General features: G+C 34.8%; 1 protein-coding gene across 1 annotated transcript; it reads right to left on the bottom strand.

Moving 5' to 3' along the window:
- Positions 1-2,584: 2,584 nt before the first annotated feature.
- LOC142636257 (disease resistance protein Roq1-like) lies at positions 2,585-21,833 on the bottom strand. Its single transcript, XM_075810410.1, has 3 exons — positions 20,708-21,833; positions 3,015-4,988; positions 2,585-2,830 (listed from the first exon to the last, which is right to left on the bottom strand). The coding sequence occupies exons 1-2, from the start codon at positions 21,202-21,204 to the stop codon at positions 3,038-3,040; spliced, it is 2,448 nt and encodes an 815-aa protein (XP_075666525.1). The 5' UTR covers positions 21,205-21,833; the 3' UTR covers positions 2,585-2,830; positions 3,015-3,037.
- Between the last annotated feature and the right edge of the window lie 2,985 nt (positions 21,834-24,818).

The following is a 24,818-nucleotide window of genomic DNA, read 5'->3' as shown; positions in this document are numbered from 1 at the left end:
TTTTTTGGGGTTATTGTGATTTTAAATGGGGTAAGTTTGAGAGAAAGATTGTGAATCTATTTGTTCTTAATTGTTTGTTTTCTTTTGTTCTTTTTTTGTTTTTGGAATATTTGGTATTTTAAATGATCATGATGTGATTTGGGGTTGTTAAGTGCATTGTGTTTGGTTCTTGAGAGAATGGAAAATTAACCAAAATAACTGCATCGAACCGGTATCTTGCATTGCACCTACAGGGGCAGTTTTCCCTCGTACCTAATCAGTAAATTAATGAGGCCCACATGCATAACTAAAAGCAGTTGGGCAGATTTCACTTCATTCTAACTGAGTTCAGAATTGAACACTTGTCAAGCTATAGTTGAATCCACATCCCTACCCCCATATAGAAATTTGGAGATTGATTACTACACTACAAAAAACGGGGTCTAAAGCCGCGTTTCAAAAACGCAGCTATAGACCCCAAAAATGCGGCTATAGCCTATAGCCGCGTTTTCTAGAGCCGCGTTTGTAAACGCGGCCTAAGCAGCGCAGCAACAGCCCCTGTGGGTCTATAGCCGCGTTTTTACAACCGCGGCTAAAGATTGGACCTAAAGCCGCGTTGTTTACCCACGGCTATAGTCTGAGACCTATAGCCGCGTTTTCCAAAAACGCGGCTATAGGTTTTTTTAAAAACAAAAAAAAATAAAAATTCTAGGTGTTTTTTTTCCCCCAAGAAATTCAAAATTCAAACCAAAAATAAAATTCAAAATTAAAAGGAAACCCAGAAAATTCAAAATCAAATACAAACCCAAAAAATTCAAAATCAAACACAACATACTCACAATACAAACACACCCAAAAAATTCAAAATCAAACACAACATACTAACAATACAACCACAATTTGCTCCAAAATATAACACTAAAACCATTCAAGTACAAGCTCAGAAACACAAACCCATTTAAACATAACCACAATAGCACAAATTCAAAATTTTTAGCATTTTCTCCATTTTCTTACTAACTAAACATAAAATAACAAAAAAAAAAACTAGATCTATAGAAAAATCAGTGACTGAGATGAAGAAAAAAAGAAGAAGTAGCTAGAAAGAAACAAAGAAAAAAAAAACAAAACAGAGTTGTGAAAAAAAGATGCAGGAACTCCAAAGAAACAAAGAAAAAAAAAAAAAAAAAGAGTTACGTTGGAAAAATGAAGGAAGAAAGAAAAAGGAAAAAAAAGAAAAAGAAGAAGAAGAACCTGAAGAGTTAGTGAAGAAGGAAGAAAGAAAAGGGAAAAAAAAAAAAAAAACCTGAAGATTTAGTGAAAAAAAAAAAAAAAAAAGGGGAAAGAGAGAAGAACCTGAGTGAAGAATGAAGTAAGAAAAATAAAAAAAAGAGAAAGGCACTTATATTGAGAGTGGGTAGGTGAGGATGCAGGTGGGAAAGGAAGGGGCACGTGAGAATATATATATATATATATATATATATATATATTTTTTTTTTTTTTGAGCCGCGTTTCTAAAAGCACAGCCAGAGGGGGGCCTATAGCCGCGTTTCTTAAAAATGCGGCTATAGATCAGCTATAGCTGCTTTTTTTTATAAACGCGGCCAAAAAACGCGGCTATAGCTAGCGTTTTTTGTAGTGCTAGTTAATATGTATACTCTCTAACTTTTAAGTTTTAAGTCCAAGCATGTACTCACTTTTTTTTTCTTTCTTTTTTCTTTTTTAACCTAGGAGGGAACTTTCAGTAAGGTTTTATAAGCTTATAAAGCCTTACTGAAAGTTGTTACATAAACTATTAATGTGACTTTTTATTTTTTATTTTTTTTTATCTCACATATATTCATATTTTACAATAAAATAATAAATCCATAAACTATAATAAGTGCCTCATGGGAAATGATAACTCTCATGCCCCGAATCAAAAACATGGAGTATGAGGGCATGACTGTTATTTCGCATCCAGTTCAACTTAGTGCATCAGGATAATACATACAATCGTATGATGCTTTCATTTTGTATATAAAAATATTCAATAAGATTATCAATATAAAAAGTTCAATTAAAGAAATAATATCCAAAATGTTCAGTCTCAAAATTTATAGTTAGAGAATATAATATCAATTTTCAAAGGTAACACATTTAAGTTAAAAAAAAAAAAAAAATCAAATAAAGCATCACGGACATGAAATATTTATAATATATTAAATTGCACCAGAGTTCATACTCCCAATTGTATAAGCAATTACTAATATATCAAACCCTTCTAGAGTTCATGATTTCAAAGCATAACATAAGCCTCAAATATTCCAATAACCAAGTAGCTAGTGATCAAAATATAAATGTGTACCAAATAACATGAGCATAGATGCATCATGCTCACAACAAAACAACCATATCCCACACGTGCCTCAATAACAAATGATAGTGCAAGAGGTTTATTTATTCTATAATTAAGATAACTCCTCATCATATTTCATTATGCTGCTTCCAGTTAATCTCTTCTTCTTCTTTTTTTTTTTTTTTTTGCATGAAAGGGATGTTTATTTATGAATATAAACAAAAGGCAGAGAACGTCAAGCAAGTTTACAAACAAAACCAAAATGACGAAATAAACAACATAAACAAATTAAACGCAAGACTGAGCTTCATCTATACTACACACAAGACACTAAGCTATGAAACAAGACACTAACACACTACACACACGACCCAAACACCAAAGCTGGACATCATCTGCAGATTAAGGAAAATTACAAAACAGGGCTGTAGACAAGCCCTTTGGGCGAACTTTTTTTTTTTTTTTTTTTCCCAACTGATCCGCACAAAAATCGGCCTCTGGCCATGTAACAATCTGCAATCCAACAGAAGGGAGAGGTGAGCACAAGGGGGAAGTCACGATATACAGTATATAGAAAATGCTCAGGAAATGAGTTTTAAATTTATGATTTTATAAAAAAAAAATCTTAACTTTATTATATAAATAACTTTTATAATTTAAACCTCTACGAGATATGGGGTTTTCATTTAAACCTTACCGATACTCATATCTTTCTGCATATCAATTATTGTCTTCTTCTCCAGAATCTTCATCATAATATGGGCTGTCATTTTCCGCTTGCCCAGCAACATCATCATCTCCAGCTTCACCATAATATGGGGTTTCATTATCACCTTGGCCAGCAACGTCATCATCTCCAGTTTCACCACCATAATAGGGGCTATCGTTTTCACCTTGTCCAGCAACGTCATCATCTTGAAGTTCACCATAATATTGGTCATCGTTTCCACCTTGCACAGCAGCATCATCATTTTCAGGTTCACCATAAAATGTGTCATCGGTTCCATCTTGCCCCGCAGCGTCATTATCTCCGGGTTCTCCATAATATGAGCCATCGTATTCACCTTGCCTAGCAGCATCATCATCATCATCTTCAGGTTCACTATCATATGGGCCATGATTTCCACCTTGCTCATCAAAGCCATCATCACCAGGTTCGCCATAATATGGGCTATCATTGCCATCTTTCCCAACAACATCATCATCTTCAAGTTCACCACAATATGGGTCATTGGTTCCACTTTGGCCATCAGAGTCATCATCTCCGGGTTCACCATAATATAGGTTGTCCCTTCCACCTGCACCGTCATCATGTACAGGTTCACCATCATATGAGTCATCAGTTCCAGCAACATCATTATCTTCAGGTTTACTATCATATGTGTTGCCGTTTCCTCCTTTCCAAGCAGTGCCATCATCTCCAGGTTCACCATAATGTGGGTTATCAAATCCACGTTGCTTAGCAGCATCATCATCACTAAGTTCACCATGATATGGGTTTTCGGTTCCAGCTTGGAAAGCATTCATCAATTGACTTCCCTTTCCAAAATCTCGAGTTTTGCCAGCATATATGTTTTCACTTTGACCTTGCCGAGCTTTCACCCCTTGCTTGCCAATTTCGTCATCTCGAGTTCTATCAGAATCTGGGTGTGAGGCTTCATCATCAAATTGCTCAGATTTGATTTTTTGTAAATCAAAATCGTCATCTTTCCAATCTACATCATTGCATTGCTTTAGTATATTCATGTCAAACTTAGGGTGCACATCAGAAGGGAATTCCAAAGCTCCTTTGAAAAGTTCTTGCAAATTAGGGTGCATTTCTCTTGTTTCATCATTATAATGTGTCTCGACATACTTACTTAGTACAATCCAAATTGTGGTGCTTTTTTCACCTTTTGGCTCAATTACATTGTTTCCAAGTAATTTTCTTTCCCAATAATCCATGCTTCTAGAACACAAATCAGAACCCATTTTTACTAGAGCTAATGGAATGCCCTTAGTGAAACGTACCACAACTTTTACAAGTTTCATGTAATCCGGGATAGGCTTGTTTCTTTTAAAAGCATGCCAACTAAAGAGTTGAATAGCTTCAATTGGATCCATTGTACTCATCTCATAGGTTAATTGAACATCCTGAGCATCCAATACATGTTTATCTGTCGTCGTTATAATTATTCTACTTCCAGGACCAAACCAATCAAGTTTTTCTGCCAATTTGTCTAAAGGGTTTGGATCTGTATCCTCCACACCATCAATCACAATAAGTACCTTTATATGGCAAAGCCTTTCCTTAATCACAGTGCTTCCTCTATCCATATTGCCCAATTCCAAATCCTCTCCTAAGATCTCATGAAGAAGCAATTTTTGTAGTTTGACAATTTGATACTGATCTTTAGACCTATCTCTAACATCCATTAGAAAGCAACAACGATCAAATTGACTAGCATGCCAGTTATATATAGCTTTTGCGATTGTTGTCTTTCCAATTCCTTTACATCCATAAATCCCAACCTTGCGAACCTCCTCTGAATGATCAATATTCAAAAGAAGGTTGATGTTTTGCAAGTGAGAATCTATCCCAACCGGATGTTTAGCAATACTTACATTTGTACTATTCAATTTTTTTTCAGAAATATCCTTAACAATTTTTTGGATAAACTCAGGTTCATCCCTGTCAACAATGGAACAATGAAAAACGTATAGTAAGTTAGACTTAGTGACAAAAATACATATCACAATGAACTTGTTTTGAGAGAAATATCACAATGAACTTGTTTCACAAGTTTCTCAAAAAAGAAAAAAAAAAAAAAACTTGTTTTACCAAAACATATTTTAATTTCTTATATATAACAAAAATATTTAAGTCAATTAAGTTGGTATTTACATTCGTCAAACCATTATTTTGTTTCATCCAGTAAATTTATAAATCACTAAATTGGGAAATAGCTTTTAAATTATATCACTCGAGATTAATATTGTTTAAATATTGTAGATCAAGATCTTTTGTCAAATAAATCATAGATTATACAGTGAGAGCATATAGATAGTTTTAAATATAATGAAAAATATGGAAATTCAATCAATTTTAAGTAATTTAAAGAATAAACGGTGCTTCACACGCCAAAACATATACGAGTCATTAAAAGAAAGATATTATAATAATATAAACAAATGGAAACCTTATCTTTCATGCATAAAAAATGCAATAATGATCTCTTACTCATAATCACAAAATCCACCGTTGTCATTGAAAGGCCAAAAATGTATTGACTATATGTGATGAATTAATTGATTAATTAGCTAAATTTATTAATTAATCAAATTAACATACAATATATGTGGCAGTACAAACAAATCACCAACTAAAATAAAGTTGACAAGGTGATTTGTTTTCGAATGGTGAAAACCTCCGAGGCAAAAACCATACCGGGTGATTTTAAGGTGATCACTCTTAAGAATTAACTATTATCACGACAATTAGTTACAAGTAAAGAAGTCCCAGTACCTTATACCAACCTATAGTTGAACCCTTATCCTAATACTCAATTGGACTTGTTCTGTAGTGACAATCTCTCATTTTAATGCATGGCTCCCAGTATGTGACTAACTAATAGATGCGTGGATCCCAGTACGCGACTTGATCACCAACTTGAGAAGGATGTTGACTGTAAAGTTCTTCAGTTCATCACACAATAAAGATCAAGAAGTTGCTTGGTCACAAAACTTTACGGTGTACAAACATAGCAGCTTCGTCAAGATGAACTAGGACAAACTAGGTTTCCGGTCACAATTTGCATGAACAACTTTTTGCTTCACACTTGTGCAACTGTGTTCTTTGAGACAACCTATAAAATAATCCTTATATATATTTAGGGTTGTGAGAAATGAAAGCCCAAACACATACTCACGGATTGGCATGAAATCAGAACTGAAAATCTGATTTTCATAATTCTCGATAGATACCCTATCTGTCGAGCAGTTGTTGAGTTTCGTGCTTAGACAGCTTTTTAAATCTTGATAGATACTAACTGTTGAGTTTTAAAAACCAGCATTTTATCACTTGATTTTTGGATAGACTTGCATGGCTTTAACACTTGAATTCGAAACCTTGTTCCTTGAAATATTAAACACATTATAGATCTACCCAAATACAAGTAAAGTGCGTTTTGTTAAAGGATTAGCCAATACATGATGACATATGTTCCTAACATGAATCACATATGTCCTAACAGTCATTCTTCAAACGATAAAAGCATAAAGTCCGTATCTTTAATTCCCTTGATGCAATTTATAAAAAAAAAAGTTTTTCTTTACGGAAAATAAAGAATGCTTCAATTAAATAGATTTACTTACCTATTTTTAGGAGCATATATATTGAATACTATTGATAATCTCTATCTTAACGATAAATGTATAATATAAATGTAACAAAAGTAATAAGAAGAGAAAATGGCACATTACTCATTTAAATAAATTCATATATTGTTCCTAAAAAAATCATATATTCATAGGAATATATTCCTTGAATGCATTTTTGTTTCATGGGCTATGCATATTTTTAGAGTAATAACAAGAAAAAATAATGCAGGATTGATTTACATAAATATAATACAATTAAAAGTAATAATAATTAGGGGGTATTATCTAATTTTTTTTATATAAATTCATTATCTTTTATAACAAATATTGGGGTGGGAGAGGATGTTAAAAACTCATAGTGGACCCTAACCTAGAATTTGACTCCATGAAAGACAAAATTAAATATGCAAAGATGGAATTGAGGGTGTGTATGTATGTGTGTGTGTATATATAACTTGAGAGTATTATGAAATATAAAAATCCATTCATGTTTGTAGGAACGTGTTCCCTAATTCTATGGTTTAGGATACTAAGCAACACACGTGACATAATTAATTTATGTTATGCGTAGATATTGACCCACCATGGGAAATTTGGACAGGAACATGTAAATTATCAAAATCTCTTTATTAATTCAAGTATGATGTGTTACATGGATCTCTCTTGAGTGTTTTTGTTATTGTAAAAAAACCCTCTTCCTATATTCTGTGTGTTGTTCCTCTTCTCTTTCTTCTTTCTCTTTTATATAAGTCATCCTTTTCTTCTTCATATTTTTTTTTTTCCACCTGAATAACGTTTGGCCTTTTCAGGCTATTCTTTCTTGGTTTTTCATCATGAACGAAGACTTTTGAAGTATTCCTTACTGTTCAGGGGTCAACCTGGATAACTTCTGGTCTTATCAGACTCTTCTTTCTTGGTTTTTCATCATGAATAGAGACTTCAGTGGCTTTTCTTATTGTTCAAACTTGTACTTTTGCATTAAAAACAGTGGTGTCAGGTAAGCGACCTTCATTAATGTGGAGACGGTTATGGAATCATCAAGAAACACCAGAAAGCTACCTTGAAAAAACTACCTTCTCTAGGATTTATGTCTGTAGTATGGATACGGTTCGGACAAGGTCTCGGCACTGGGCCTGTAAGGTCACTGAGCCTGATCAATGATCTGAGGATCCACGTACATTACTAGTATAGGCCAATCAGTGCTGGATTTGTTTCCACTGTTTGGGCCTATGTTGAAATGGACCTAGTATTTACCCTGTTACATTAAGGTCCAATATTTGTCCCACTACAATAGCCCCCCATGATCTTGCACCCATTAACTTCATGGGATGAGATCATGGTCTTATCTTGGGGCTTACCTCGAGATCTTTGTCTGACATCGATGGGAATGCAGCCATTTGTGCATTAAATGGGATGTAGAATGTCCTTTCAATTTCTGAATTGCCATGCCACTTGTTAGCATCCGTGTAGTGGATGTCAAAAGATGGAGCGTGTAATGGAGGGAAACCCAAGAGGTGGAGAAATTTTTTTCCCGCCCTTCTACCATTTAAGACCAGTTTTACCCATTTGTTGTCACTTACACTCCGCTTCTTTCCTTTCTTTCTTTGAAGAAATTTTGCCTCTTTAGGCTCTGGTCAGGCTTTGATACTCTGTTTTCTTGTGAGTCCTTTACTTCTTATTCTTTTTATTTGGCTTTCATTTCCTTTCTTCGTCTTCTTAGTCAATACTATGAGTAAGCTTGCTCAATTAGTTAGTACCTCTGAAAGTAATGCTGCTTTCCAAGTCAGGTATAATATTCCTGAAGATGTAGAAATTAGGCCATGTGAGGAAGGTGATATTGCTCAAAATAGAGGTTTTGGGAGGGTAGTTATCCCATTTATTGCTTTCGTAAAGGAAGGGTTCGGATACCGCTGAATGATCTTTTAGTAAACTTTCTTAGATATTTTAAATTGTCCTGAACAATGTGTACCCAATGTTTCTCGGGTAGTCAATGCTATAGATACACTGAACAAGCAATTAGGCTTGAATCTTACTCTCCATGACATCAATTATGTATATAACTTACAAAATAGTTGTAAATCCGAGGCTCCTAGATCGGGGTGGAATCTTAAGGCCTGCCACAGGCTAGTTAAGATAATCTCTTGCCTACCTAACTTTAACAAACTCACAAATGGGGGCTACCTCGTTATCTTGGGGAACTGGCAATCCGATCATTTCTCTTGCCCTACTAACATCAATAACTCAGGTCTGTAGGACTTTCATTCACTCATCATCATTTTTTTCTTTTTCTTTTTATCTATCTATTACTATTATTATTAAATTCGCAAAAATATGTTTCCTTCTTTGTAGACCCGCATTCCCACGAGAGGAACATCAATCTTGTTAAAGTTAACCAACTCAATAGGTTGCTTCGGTCTAAGATCTACATTCATACAGACGACCAACTCCGAGCTACTCATCTGATTCTCGGATACAGGCCCATGTACCCCTGTTTTCAAAAAGAACAAGACATAATCAAAAAGGGTGATTATCGGCTGCTCTATATTGGCGTCCATTTGAAGAACTTCTATTAGTCACCAATGGAGATTGAAGAGCTGGAAAAACATTCATAGCGTAGTGATTCCCCTCCTCCCTTCACAAATGCGGATCTCGAAGTGTCCATGGTCGTACCAATCTCGGTTCCAGTTATTCCAGAAGCCCTTCTAGGATTTACTCTCATCATTTCTAAGGTGATTCCCCGTGAAAGTCTGGGTTTGGAGATGTCTTATCAAATGGTGATTTTGGACATTTCTGACCTCTTTGGAGCTCCGAGAATCGAAGTTTCGAGGGTTGCCTCTACGGCTATTCTTAAGGCTGCTACTAAAGCTAAAAGGCCTCATGGGGGTTCCTAAGGCAAGGTCCCATCAAAGAATGGCAAAACTCTTTAAACTAAGGTCTCGATGGTCGTGCTAGTGGCACCAGTTTAGCCTCCTACTCATCCTTTGCAAATAATGAGTGTTGAAGATTCTTCGGATGGTAGAGGGTCATCCGAGCCTGATCCTACCCCTTACACATGTGATTTTTTCATGGAGGGAGCTCCTCTTCCATCTACCGAGGGTGTTAGGCCCTGGGCAGATAGGGAAAGACCCTTCTTTGTCCTACAGATATGGAGAACTGGAAGACAATGGAATGGGAGGGATGCTCTTAGCCTCGAAGAGGAATGTGGTACTGGAAGGTATTAATTAGGCTAATTTTTTTTTTTAATCTTATTTTCAATTGTTTTCCTTTTTGCTAATGTTTCTCATACCATTATTATTACTGTCATTATTTTTGTACACTTCTGATGCTGATTGTTATTTGCAGACTTATCAAGGCATGGTGGAGAAGAGCAGGAGGATGTTTATAGCTGTTGAGAAGGAGAAGGTAGCTTCAGTCGAGCAAGAATAATTGATGAAGAAGGTGGAAGAACTAATGGAGAAGGTGAAAGAGTTTGAAGCTGCTCATGATAAAGTCAAAGAGGAAGCTGCATCCCTAAAGACTACCTATGATATTGTTGTTAGGCAATTGGTGGAGGCTGAGGATGCAGTTAAGAAGTCATTGGAGGCCTGAAATTCCTTAAAAGAGAAAAATGCCAAGCTGGAGGGGAGGATCATTGCTCTTGGTGATGAACTTCAAAAGGCCTATTGGATGGTCAAGAGTTCACCAAGGAGTATCTTCGGCCTTTGGTCCGCAAATATTTCTTTTAGGCATTTGTGGAAGGATGGACTAGTGCTCTAGACAAACAAGAGGTAGTTGTTGATTCAATGCTTCGGAATGAGGAGATACCCATTTTGAACAATTATCTTCCCGATGTGCTTGCTGTCACCAAAGGTAAGGGGGGCTTCAGTGGTTGAAGAGGAAGCTCTAGATACTCGAGAGAAGGATCTAAAGGTTCAAGGTAGGGGCCCCGAGGAGGGGGTGTTAGCCTACTACATGATAATTCTTTTAATTTTATAAATTTGAAAAAATATTTATGGGTTTTTAATTTATAATTTTTGTAAGGGTTTTATGTTTGTTATCTTGTATCCATTTGAAACTATCTTTTCTTAAATGAATGCAGTATCTTTTTCGTGGTTAAATAATTTTTACGAGATTCAATTTATGCAAGTTTTATCTTATGTTTTATTACCATTTGATGCAAGTATGAATGCTTAAGATTTATGGCCTCAGTGGGCTTGAGCGTCCATCATTTTGGCCACATCCTAATTTCCCTCTTCTTCCAATGACCCAAGGATAAAATTGAGTAGAGAGTTTTGTTTAGGATACACCCGAGGTAAAGACATGTTCTTGTATCCCAGGGTTTTCATGATCCGAGCTATTGTTTTCCACATCTTTCTATAATTTTTGGGCATGCATGGAAAGAAAAATCACTTGTACAAAAGAAAGAACACTTTATTAGTAAAAGTACTTCCTTAAGTTATATACATTCCACAGTCGAAGGATCAGGTTTTCATCTAAGTATTCTAGTCTATAAGCTCCCTTTCTAGCAACTGATGTGACCCTAAATGGACCTTCCCAAGTTGGACCCAACTTTCCCCAGCTTAGATCTCTGGTGTTCCCTATAACTTTCCTAATTACCAAGTCTCCAAGGACAAACTTTCAAGCCTTCCCATTCTTGTTATAACCACGGCTAATCATTTGTTGGTATTTAGCTAACTTGATCATTGCAACCTCTCTATTTTCTTCTATCATATCCAGTTTCTTGGATAGTGTTAAGTCACTGCTCTTCTGTTCAAAATCGTTTGTTCTAGATATTGGCATTCTAACCTTTGTACATCCAATCCATAAGTCATAGAAAATGGGGTTTTTTTGGTGGATCTCCTCGAGGTCATTCTAAAAGCCCATAGCACGCTCGAAAGTTCCTCGGTCCACCTCCCTTTAGATTCATCCAATCTTTAGACCATTAACGATTGTTTTGTTGGTAACTTTAGCCTGTTCATTGCCCTGTGGGTAGGCTAGGGTTGAGTATTGGTTGTAATTCCCAATTCACTACAATATTCGCGAAACATTTTGTTGTCAAATTGCAGTCCATTGTTTAATATCAAGGTTTAAGGGACTCTAAATCTAGTCACTATATTCTTCCACATAGAGCGTTTTACAATAGAGTCTCTTATATTGACTGGTGGCTCAGCTTAACTCATTTAGTGAAGTAATCAGTAGCTACCAACAACCATCTCCAATTTCCCATGATCCTAGGGAAAGGTCTCACTATATCTAGCCATTATTAGGCGAAAGGCCATGGACTTGTCAATAGATTCAGAAACCTACCTAGCTGGTGTATGTTGGGAGCATATCTTTGGCACTGATCACATTTCTTGGTGTATTCTTGAAAGCTCCTTTGCATGTTTGGCCACTAATATCCTTGGGTGATTGCTCGATGAGCTAGGGTCTGCCCTTCGGTATGACTAACACAAATTCCATCTTGTAGTTCTTCTTGAAGTTATTCTATTGCTTCTGGATGAACACATAGTAGACATGGACCGGTATACGAGCATCTGTAAAGCTTCCCTTCCCTTGATAGCTAGTATCTTGGAGCTTTGCACCTGGTTTTTTCTACATCGAAACTATCTTCAGGGAGCATCCCATCTTTAATATATGCCATGATAGAATCCATCCAATTAGGGCCAGGATGGATACCCATTACCCGAGCACAATTTAAGTAGTCCATGCTAGGTTTAGCTAAGGAATCCACAATGATTACCCAAAGTGATCAACTCTAGACCAAGAAGACCAAAGTTTTTAGAGAGTTTGCATGATTGTTGTTTCCTCAAGGTATCTAAATAACAGAAACGTGCTTGAACTATTGTTGTAATGCCTTCACTTTGGTCCAATATTTTACTATCCTTTCATCCTAAGCTTCAAAGTCTCCATTAACCTGATTGGTGACAAATTCAGAGTCACAAAATATTTTTATCTTGGTAGCCCCCACTTGTTTGGCCATTCTTAATCCGAACAGTAGTGCCTCATATTCTGCCTCATTATTAGATGCTGAGAACTCCAATCTTATTGATAGTTCAAGAGAAATTCCCTTCGGGGAGATGAGGACAACTCCTAGTTTGGACCCTCGAGAGTTGGATGCTCTATTAATGTAAATTTCCTACAATGGATTGGAATCTGAGATCACACCACACACTTGGTTCAAGCCGAGATTCTTTCCCATGCTCTCTAGGGTAAATTCGGCCATAAAAACCTTTAATTGACGTGCAGGGCTAATACTTGATATCATAGGCTTCCAAGACGGTTCCCCATTAAACGATCCTCCCAGAAAACTCATCTCTTCTTAAAAGTGCTTGTAGTGGGTATTCAATTAGGACGATGATTGTGTGGGCTTGAAAATAGTGCGGCAATCGTCTGGTTGCATGCACTAGAACCAGAGCGGTCTTTTCTAGGGGAAGGTATCTCACTTCAACTTCGAGTAATACTTTGCTTATGTAATACACTGGTTTTGAAACCCTTCTTCTATTTTGATAAGGATTGTGTTGACAACATCGTCTAATACTGATAGATACATGTACAAGTTTGCTCCACTCTTGGACCATGAGAGTATTGGGGCCTTTGTCATGCATTCTTTTAGTCCTTGGAATTCCTCCTCACAATTAGGTGTCCATACATAGTCTCTCCATTTCTTCAGAAGCTAGAAGAATGGCTTACAACATTCAGCTGATCCAGAGATGAATCGGTTTAGGGCCGTGACCATTCCCATAACGCGTTGTAACTCTTTGGGATTCCTCAGAGGTTGTAGACGTTGTATTGTCGTGAACTAGTCAGGGTTCACTTCTATCCCTTGATGAGTGATAATATAGCTAAGGAACTTTCCCGATCCAACGCCAAATACACACTTTGAGGCATTTAACCTCAGACGATGTTTTCTTAAAACTCCGAACACTTCGTACAAATCCTCTAGATGTTTCTAAGCTTCCTTGCTTTTAACTACTAAATAAATATTACCAGGTTTAAAGGAGTGAGGATAATGTCGGTATCAAATTGGCAGAGGCTGACACCCAGCCCCGCTAGTCGCCATGAATTGCATAGTATGGAATCGTCGCAGGCTTGGGAACCTGCATACAGGGAAGGTGCTTAAAGAAATAATCCGGGCAAAAGACTCCTCTATTGTGTTCATTTCTGAGACACTAGCAGAAGAAGCAAGGCTAGATACGATCCAACAAAACTTAGAATTTGAAAATAAGTGGGTGGTATTGAGGGTGGGGCATGGTGGTGGTTTGGTTCTTTTTTGGAAAGCCTCAGTTAACTTGGTGGTGTCAGATTCATCCAAGTATTATATTGATACCTGGATTGACAAAGGCTCCCCTAACAAATGGAGATTCACAGGGTTTTATGGCGAACCAGACACTTCAAGGCGAGGTGAGGTGTGGGATAGTCTGAGAAGTCTTAATCACCATCCCGATATCCCATGGTTGTGTGCAGGTGACTTCAATGAGATAGTTAGACAGGAAGAGAAACTTAGGGGTGCAACAAGAAATCAAGGATAGATTCAACTATTTAGGGATGTGTTGGATGAGTGTGGGTTTCTTGATCTTGGCTTTGTGGGAGACAGATTTACATGGAGCAAGTACTTCGTAGATGGACATTCTATTTGGGAGAGACTGGATCGAGGTGTGGTCAATGCAAGCTAGTTTCTTTAAGTTCCCAGGTACAATTGTGCACCATCTCCATTGTACTTCATCAAACCACGTGCCTCTATACATTAATTTGTCAAGTTTGGAAATTCCTTCAAAATGGAAATTATTTAGATTTGAAGAGATGTGGTTATCAGATGAGAGTTGTGGTGAAGTGGTGGAAGCCTCGTGGTCATCTTACCATCACGATTTTAGTGACAATGTCATCTTGAAAATGGTTGATAAGTGTGGTTGAGATCTTGAATGGTGGAATTATAACATTTTTGGAAATGTGAGGAAGGAGTTGGCCAAGAAGAAGGAACTTTTGATTCAAGCTGAGCAAGAAACACAAGTAACAGGGTTGAACACACGAGTTAGAGCACTCAAAGAGGAAATAAACATTCTCTTGGATAGGGAAGCACACATGTGGAGCCAAAGATCACGTACACTTTGGCTTAAGAATGGAGATAAAAATATGAGATTCTTCCATTGCCGAGCCACTAGGAGATTTTAGAAAAATGTTATTCATGGGATTATGGATGAATCAAATATTTGGAGGGTGAATCCAAATGACATAGCAGCCCTTATGATCAAGTACTATCAGGACCTCTTCACCTCTTCAAAGCCAAATGCACGTGGAGCAGATTTGGACCACATCCTTAATGTCATCACCGAGCAGCCCTTGTTGCTCCCTTTAGAGATGATGAAGTTAAGGAAGCCTTCAAGCAAATGGCCCCCCTCAAAGCACCAAAACCTGATGGCATGCCACCATTATTTTATCAGCACTTTTGGGGGTGGTTGATAGGGATGTAACAAATTTGGTCCTCTCGTGGCTCAACACAGGTGCAATCCCTCACCCAATAAATCACACCTTCATTACATTGATCCCAAAAATAAAAAACCCGGAATTTGTCACTCAATATCATCCAATTAGTTTGTGCAATGTCCTTTACAAAATTTTCTCCAAAGTCCTAGCAAATAGACTTAAAAATATTCTACCCACCATCACCACTGAGCACCAATCAGCATTTACCAAGAATAGATTGATTTATGATAATATACTTGTGGCTTTTGAATCTCTACATAGCATGAACAACATGAGTTCGGAGAAAATTGGGTATATGATTATTAAACTTGATATGAGTAAGGCATATGATCAGGTGGAATGGGGATACCTTGAAAATGTCATGATAAAAATGGGATTTGATGAGAGGTGGATAGGTTTAATCATGGCATGTGTAAAAGCAGTATCTTACTCCATTTTGATCAATGGTGAACCTCAAGGTTTTATCCAACCCACTAGAGGTATTTGCCAAGGTGACCCACTATCACCTTTCCTCTTCCTACTTTGCACCGAGGGGCTCCATGGCCTAATCCAACAAGCAACAATTTCGGGAGAAATCAAGAGCTTCCCTCTTTGTCGGAAATGCCCAGCACTAACCCATTAATTGTTTGCAGATGACAGCCTCTTCTTTTGTAGGGCAAGTGGTGATGAATGCAGGAAAATCCTTACTATCCTTGAGAAATATGAAGAGGAGTCAGGCCAAAAGGTGAACAAAAACAAAACTACTATTTTCTTTAGCAAATCTACCACGGAAGCAACAAAACAAGAAATCATGGCTGCCTTGGGTATACATGAAATTGTGAATTTTGAACAATACCTTGGGTTGCCATCATTGGTGGCTAGAAAAAAGAAAGAAGGCTTCAATTTTATCAAAGAGAAGGTGTGGGAAAAACTGCAAGTTTGGGAAGGAAAACTCTTGTCTCAAGCTGGTCGTGAGGTACTCATTAAAGCGGTAATACAAGCCATCCCAACTTATGCTATGGGGTGTTTCAAAATACTTTTGGGTCTTTGCCATGAAATTGAAACCATGATCAAGAAATTTTGGTGGGGGCCAAAGAGGAGAAAAAAGAAAGATCCATTGGTTGAAGTGGGAGGAACTAACTAAATCAAATTTGGAGGGAGGGATGGGGTTTAGGGACATAGTTATGTCCAATGACTCCTTGTTAGCCAAACAAGCATGGAGACTTTTGAAAAACCCGAACTCATTGCTGCACAAAGTTTTTAAGGCGCGCTTCTTTCCAAATTATACATTTATGGGGGCTAAATGCTCTAGTAGCGGCTCTCATGCTTGGAAGAGCATCTTACATGGAAGGGAGGTATTACTTAGGGGCTGCCATGGAGGATTGGGAATGGGAAGGCAGTGAGTGTATGGCAAGACCGCTAGCTACCAAGGAAAAAATATGCCACAAGTTCAATCACCTAGGGTGGACACAATGGCTGATGCTAAAGTGGAGATCTTGATTAATGGAGACACAAGGTAGTGGGATCACGGTTTTATAAAAGGTTTGTTCACCCCAGAAGAAGCTGAGTTGATCAAGTCAATTCCACTCTCAAGGTGCGCGGTTGAAGACACCTTATTTTGGCCATTCACTAGCAACGGAGTGTACACAAGCAAGTCCGGATACAGATTTTTGAAGGCTAAAACACATACCGAATGGGATGAAGATCAGATGGAGCATGACAAGGTTTTGTGGCGGACAATTTGGTCTCTTCAGGTACCAAACAAAATCAAGGATTTGGTGTAGAGAGCTTGCAAGAACTCGTTGCCAACTAAGGAGAATCTAGTGAGGCGAACTGTCATCGAAAATCCAACATGTGACCGCTGCAAACATGAACCCGAATCAGCTCTTCATGCTCTCTAGAATTGCAACGAACTGGACGTGGTGTGGGAAGAAGAACCATTTCAGCATTGCCAAAGACGACACACCTTTGTGGCCTTCAAGGAATTGCTCTCATGGCTCATCACAAAGGATCACAATTTGGAGCTGTTTGCAACGTCAGTGTGGTTAATTTGGACTCAAAGGTACCAGGTGTGTTTGAGGCAACCAAACTTAAAGAGTCCATCAGATTCTGTCATCGGCAAAGGAGCGTGTAGCTGAGTTTGTAGGGACCCAACCTGCGCCTTCCATCACTTGACCTGATCTCATTTTATTTTAGGCCAAGTGGCGTCCTCCAATACCAGAAGTGGTGAAGATAAATTGCGACAGAGCTATCTTCAAGGAGCAGAAAAAATCGGGCATTGGAGGAGTGATTCGAGACAGCAACAGTTTAGTAATGGCTTCTATGTCTAAACTCCTGCCACAGCAGTACACACCCATGGAGATTGAAGCACTAACAGCCTCATTAGCTCTTGAGTTTACAGCTGAGTTGGGTTTTAGTCGAGCAGTTTTGGAAACAGATTCTTAGGTGTTGTCAAATTCCTTGAGAAATAATAGCACTTAGTTGTCTTCCTTTGGTTTATTAATTGAGGATATCAAATGTAATGCTAGTTTGTTTAATCAATTACTTACTCTATTCTCATGTAAAGAGAGGGTAATTTGGTAGTGCATAACTTAGCGAAACATTCCATTAGTATTTCTAATTTTTCGGTGTGGACGGAGATTGTTCCACCACCATTTGTTTCTCTTGTACTAGTTGATATTGCTGGGTTTTCCTAATAAAAGTTGACCGTATCACTTCTCAAAAAAAAAAAAAAAAAAACAAATGATACAAGATAGAGAGAAACCAAAACCAAAATAAAATGTTTTGAGAACACATGGATTAACTTGACATGCAAAAAATTTAAGAGGCTGAGTCATATGTACGCTTTATTTGTTTTGCTGGAAAACTTTCTGTAAAACCAGTTTTCCACATTTTCCAGTATTTGGTAGCACAAAAAAAACTGGTCGAAGGAAAACTATTTTTAGTCAATGAAAAATCCTAATAAAAATAAAGCTTGTTTTTTATAGGTTGTTTTCTAAAATTTTTTTTGAAAAACAATCTCTCTCTCACAGTAAGCTCTTTTACTCTTTCTCTCTTCCCTTTTCTTTTTCTTTCCTCACACCCTCATTGTCACTAACTCTGGTCTCTCCTCTTTCATAGATCTCTCTCTCTCTCTCCATATTTCTCTTCCCTTTTATAACACAATTCTCTAATTAGATTTTTTTTTCCTTTATTGCTCAATAATTATTTCATTCCTCTCTACCAACTTGCAAAAGAGAGGTTTCTCAAAAAAAAAAAAAAAAACTTGCAAAAGAGAACATATTTACAACGGTAATTATTTCATTCATCTCTACCAAAATCCCAATTCTTTGCTTTGAATTTCAAACTTAATTTTATTTTTTTTCTAAGAAATTTTTGGTTTGATGGATTCTAGGTAGAATTTTTTTTTGCACATAAAAGTACTAAAAAAAACAAAAAAGAAGAAAGAAAGAATAAATGAAGTAAAAGACGAAAATTTTAAACATAGTGCCTATATGGTTTTAAATTGCTTTTACATAGGATAATCTTTTTTGTTGATAGATACATTATGAAGATACTATGTAGTGATGATATATTATGTAGATACATTATATAAATATATAATTTTGAGTAATATTAAAAACTTGTGGTTGACCATAGTAAACAATTAGTGTACCAACAAAAAGAGTAGACAATTAAAAATTATTGTTATTTGTACTTATTAAAGATGTATTTTCCTGTCAATTTTATGTATATAGACAAATGATTGATATATGTGTGTGTGTAGACGTTCCTGTCCATATATATGAGTAAGATGAGTGGTAGAGATCATGAAAATTTGACAACTAATTTTGATTGTATCTATTGTCAAAATTTTAGTATGAAAACCAAATTTATTTTTGGTTTATTATTATTATTTATATTGATTACATTAGTTGGTTTACATAATACAAATGTTTTAAATTATACAAGAAATATAAAAAATAAAAATAAAAATTTGCATACCAAATACTAGAAAACATTTTCAAGCTAATGTTCAAGGTCGTTACCAAACACTGAAAAATGATATAGTTTTCTAGAAAATATTATTTGGAAAATTAACCATTTTTCAGAAAACGTTGATGCTAAAACAAACAGAGCGGTAGATAATTTTTCAGAAACTAAACATAATGTATATATATTTTAATAAAATTTCCTTGAGATATTAGACCTAAAAATAAAATTTGATCACCAGAAATTAGAGTTACTCTCATCCCAAAAAATATATTTATTTTTTTGATTATTCAATAAGTGGTTGTACGTGGAAGAATTTAAATTCCAAATATTTTCATTTAAAACATCAAGAAATGTCAACTAATTAGCTTAGAAAGCTTTTAGCCCTCCTAAAAAGAATTAAACAACCAGCGTAGTGATCTCCAAAAAAATAATTGCTCAAATGGCCCTCTATAAAATTTATAATAAAAAAAAAAAAAACAGTTTAATAAAAGCAAACTGTCCACTACCAATAATATTTCTCATTTTTAACTTTTGCCTCTCTTGTATGATGATGAGTTCTAGTTGTTGACTTGAGTTCAAGTAATGACTTTTAAATAAGGCAAGTTTCTCTTGCACCTTTAACTTTGAATTTCATTTGTGGCTTTGAGGACATTATTAGATTTAATGGAATCTTTTATCTGACTATAACTTATAAATATAAGTTTGATTTGTAAACATGTAATATATGGAATTGTAGAAATATTTTTTTATTTAGAATTATGTGTTTTGTTGTTGTTTGTTATTGTTAAATTTAATCGTCTATTTTTTTTTTAATTAAGACTCAAAAATATTAATGAAAACATTAGAGGATATTTAATGTTATGAAATGATAGTACTTAAAAGAATAAAATATTTTTTTAAAAAAGAACAATAGAAAGATGAAAGTAACTTAGATGCACAAAGTAAATGTTTTCCTTTACAATATTTTCCCCTACAAGAGTTGTTAAAGGGTTATTACAAATTTGTTTTTAGAATAGAATCAAATCTATTGGGTTTTATAAATATCAATTTTGGAGTATACAAACAGAATTTTTTGTGTTTTGAAGAGAAAATCAAGAGAGAGGCTATAGAAAATGAGAGTTACAATCACTTATTTATCATGGGTCAAGTGTTATAATCGTAAAAAAAAAAAAAAAATAGCTTGAAACATTTTTCTAACATTCACAAATGTTTATATTTCAGGGGTACAACTTTTGGCCACAAAACTGCAGAAAACGCAATTTTATATAATCTCAGTTGACGTTTGGTCAACATTTAGTCAACCGAACTTATGAACAGAGACTTATAGAGAGTGCCACCTCTCTCTCAATTGATCCAACTCTCAATTAACACTTGGGTTGACCCAGCTCTAAGCTTCACCCAGCTCTAAGCTTCACCATTTACCTTATTTTTCACTTGTTTACTACGATTTCCTTAACTCTACCTTTACTAAAGAGGTATTAACATGTTTCACATAAAAAATAGGGATTCAAGATTATTTTTCCACTACCAAAGTGGAATCAAACTTGTATTACGACCTAAATTATGTGCTTTAAAATATATCATAAAAATGAATAATAAAGGGTTAAGAGTGGTTACCCATTTCCTAAATGCCATCCAGAAAAATTGGCCGCATCAGTTAGAGCATTCCTCCATTTTTGAACAATTTCAGGGTTAGATTGGAATCTTTTCTCATGTTTGTCAAACTCTGCTTCAAGATTCCCCTTCTGGTAACGAAGGTCCGACGGATCAACATCATAAAAAATGGGATGTATAAGGTGACCCTTTGATTTCACACATTGAAGAATCTCAACAAGTTCATTCAGGCACCATGTAGATGATGCATAGTTTCTAGAGAATATGACAAGTGAGAATCTGGACTCTTCAATTGCTGTGAGAAGAGCTGGTGAAATTTCTTCTCCCTTCTTAAGCTTCTCAGTATCTTTGAAGACATTAATACCAGAACGAAGCAAATAGTTATGTAAATGACCTGTGAAGTTATTACGGGTATCCTCACCCCTAAAACTCAAGAAAACATCGTACTTCCATTTACGGTGATTAGTTGAGGAAGCCATAGTCATGATAGATTCACTCATTTATCATGAGCAAAAAGCACAAATTGCATTGTCCTCATCCAGGGACAAAGCCATGCTTTGGCTTGGGGGGCATTCCCCCCCCCCCCCCTAGAATTTGAAAAAAAAAAAAGTGTATATATATAGGTATTAATTAGCATTTTTGTTCAATAAAATTACATCTAGGCTCCCTTTAAAATTGGCAAGCTCCAAAAAAAAGGAAGCCCAATAACAAAATCACCAATAGCAAAGTTACAAAAATATATAATTAAGCCCAATCTACCAAATTTACCAAAATAAAAAAGCCCAACCCTTTAGAATTTTTGAAACAAAACTAGTCTATAAATTTAAAGTTTTGATCCTTCCATCAAATTCCCAAAGGAAAAAATAAAATAAAAATACCATATTGAGAGAGAGTGAGAGGTACTGAATTGAAAAGAAAGGCAAAGAGATAGAGTTGTTACAACTCAACATAATAGCAGATTGAGCACACAAATACGTGCATAATTGATGTTTTGAATGACACCTGTGTGTGTGTGTGTGAGAGAGAGAGAGAGAGAGAGAGGGTTTACAGTGGATGAAATAAAGAAAAATGAAGAAGATGAAACGAAGAAAGAGAAACAAGCTAAAGAAGGAGAGGAGAGAAATAAAAATGATTAATTGTGTGGGTATGGAAAAGGTAGAGAAAAAAAAAGAAGAAAGGTCTAGAAGATAAGGAATGGGTGGAGGAGAATAAATCAGATGAAAACAAAAAAACAAAAAACCTTGCTTGCAGATGGGTCAGTGGGTGGGAAACGGAAAACTAAGGTAAAGATAATATGGTTCTAGTTCAAGTATAATATGCTAACCAAAAAAAAAAAGTATAATATATTTTTATATTACTATATATTAGGTTAATATATTGATATTATATAAAGTGCAATAATAAAAAAATATATATATGTATATTAAAATAGTGGTAATTTCAAAACGTTATACGGTATCAACTGGTACAAAAATATTTTATTTTTTTAGTCATATTGACAGCTTTGATTTATTAATACTCATTGGAGTTTCATAATATTCATTAAAAAAAAAAAAGGAGTTTCATAATAAATTTTTTTTTTATACTTGAGCCCCCTAATTCAAAGTCTTGGCTCCGTCTCTGTCCTCGTCTTTATAATAATATAATAATAATTGATGTAACCTAAACCTATATACGCAATTTATCATTCTTCTAATTACTTACTGATAGAATCTTGCATACTTCTACTCTTTCTCCTAAAGTAAAGCTTTTTTCTTTCTTGTTTTTTTCTCCTAAGGCTAAAGCTTTTTTCTTCCCTTTTTTATTTGTTAAGAGTTTAGAGGGACATATTTTCCACCTTATCTGGTATGTTTGTACAATGTGGGCTTGAAGTGAGGGGTTTTTCTTTTCCTTTTGTGTGTGTGTGATTGCCAGTAGCACAATCACAACTACTTTTTTGCCTTTAACTGGGCTCCGAACTCCCACGAGAATGACTGGCGGTCCAGTATCTTTTTTTTTTTTTTTTTTTATGGTCTGGCTGTCCTGTCTCCCCACGTATTACTTTTAGTGCCAGTGCCTTGAGGAATTTTGTTTAGGAAGGCAATTAAAAAAAATTAATAAAAAGAGAACTTAAATATATTGAGTTATTGATAAATTTTTTTTTTGAAGTTTTACAATTTTTTTCTACAAATTTTCAAATTTTGAATTATTATATGATAGTTCATTATGAGTATTTATTGCCATTGTAGGTAGCTATGATTATTTTATTTTGTTAAGTTTGTTTAACATTTTTATTTTTATGCAGTTGTTATTATCTTTTTTTTTTTTTTTTGGTATTTGTCTTTGTATTAATTATTGACGCACACAACCATACTCATTCATACATAAATAATGCACTACGTGTCTACTTAACCAATCAAATACTTGAACAATCACTAACTTTACAATTTCTTTTTTCCTTTAATTTTTCTAACTTTATAACAAAAAGTTATTATAACATGATATCAATACACACACATGCAACAAATCCTCTCTATTTCCTAATTACTAAATTATATAAAGTTATATTTATATTATACACACAAACTTTCACACACATCATTATTTACACAAACAACATTATAACAAAAAGTAATGTACACAATCAACATTAGATACACTCACAGATATAATATAAAGAATAATACTATCAATACAAACTATTTTACAAATATTTTTAAAAACTGCTGACGTGGTGAGTGATTATTGGTAAATGAAAAAGTGATATTAATGGTGGGCCTAGATGAAAACCAATAAGAGATTGGCCACATCAACATTTTGTAAAAATGTTGTAAAATAGTTTGTGACTATAGCATTACTAGAGATACAAAGTGCTTGGGGGTTTAAGGGGGAAAGGGTTCGAGCTGCGGGGTTAGCAGTATATTGTAATTATCCCTCATATATATATATATATAAATTGAGTAATGCTACAGTTACAAACTATTTTACAACATTTTTATAAATTGTTGAAGTGACAAATTCTTATTAGTTCTAATGTTGGTCCACCACTTACATCACATTTATGTTTATCAATGATTATTTGAAAATTCCTAAAGCTACATCAGTAGTTTGTAAAAATGTTGTAAAATAGTTTGTGTCTGTAGTATTACTCATATAAATTTATGATAAAGAGTGACACTTACAATCCACAAACACTTATTCTTACTCTTAGAGTTTGAAATATTTGTAATAAAGGTGTATAAAATTGAAGTCAAGGTGTGCAAAAATAATTTAAAGTATTAAACTAACAAAAAATATATTATATATATAAAAAAATTGAAGTCAGGGTTCATTTGAACCCCCTAAACAAAGTGTAACGCCGCCCCTGAGTTTGCTCCAGTAAATAATTTGAGAGAGAGAGAAATTCGTCATGTAATTCACTATAATAAGTACATTTTAATCATTAAAATAATTTGCTTTAAATGTAATTAACTTTCATATGAAAATCCTTAAAATTTTAATATACTACTCTTATTAAGAATCTATTAGTAAAATTCAAGATATTTAAAAAATTATCACTATTTATATTAAATGATTTTAAACTTACGTCGTTGATAAAAATAGATATATGACATGCTTAATTAAAATTAAAATTTAATTTTAGTTATCTTTTTTTTTTTTTTGAGAAAAAAATTTAGTGATCTTAATTAGCAAACCTATTCTCAAATAAATAAATAAATAAATATATTCATTATCAACCGATGCACCATACGGACATACTGCCAATTAAATTGTGTCAAATATATTTTATAAATTTGATATGTTAGTTTTGAAATTTGAAATTTGAAATTATTACTTTTTGAAATTTTAGGGTCTAATTATTTGTTAGTATTTTAGCAATTATTTAATTTAATATTTTACTTTTTAAAAGCTTATGCTCTATTTTGGTACCTTTGAAATCTTACCTTTTAATTTGTAAAACCCCTACACTATAAGACTTAAACGGTAATTATTTCAATAGCTCTTATTCCTTATATTGCCCTTGGCTTTTTTTTTTTTTCTTTTTTTTGAAAAAATGTAGGAATTTTATCAATAACAGATTTACGTCAAGGTAAAGTAATGCATGAGGAGATTTGGTCTCTCTCCCCTATTCAAA

The sequence above is a fragment of the Castanea sativa genome, chromosome 5, assembly GCF_040712315.1.
Source record: "Castanea sativa cultivar Marrone di Chiusa Pesio chromosome 5, ASM4071231v1".
In the NCBI taxonomy this organism is placed as follows: domain Eukaryota; kingdom Viridiplantae; phylum Streptophyta; class Magnoliopsida; order Fagales; family Fagaceae; genus Castanea; species Castanea sativa.
The sequence above is the reverse complement of the archived record's forward strand: the minus strand, read 5'-3'. Positions and strand labels throughout refer to the sequence as shown.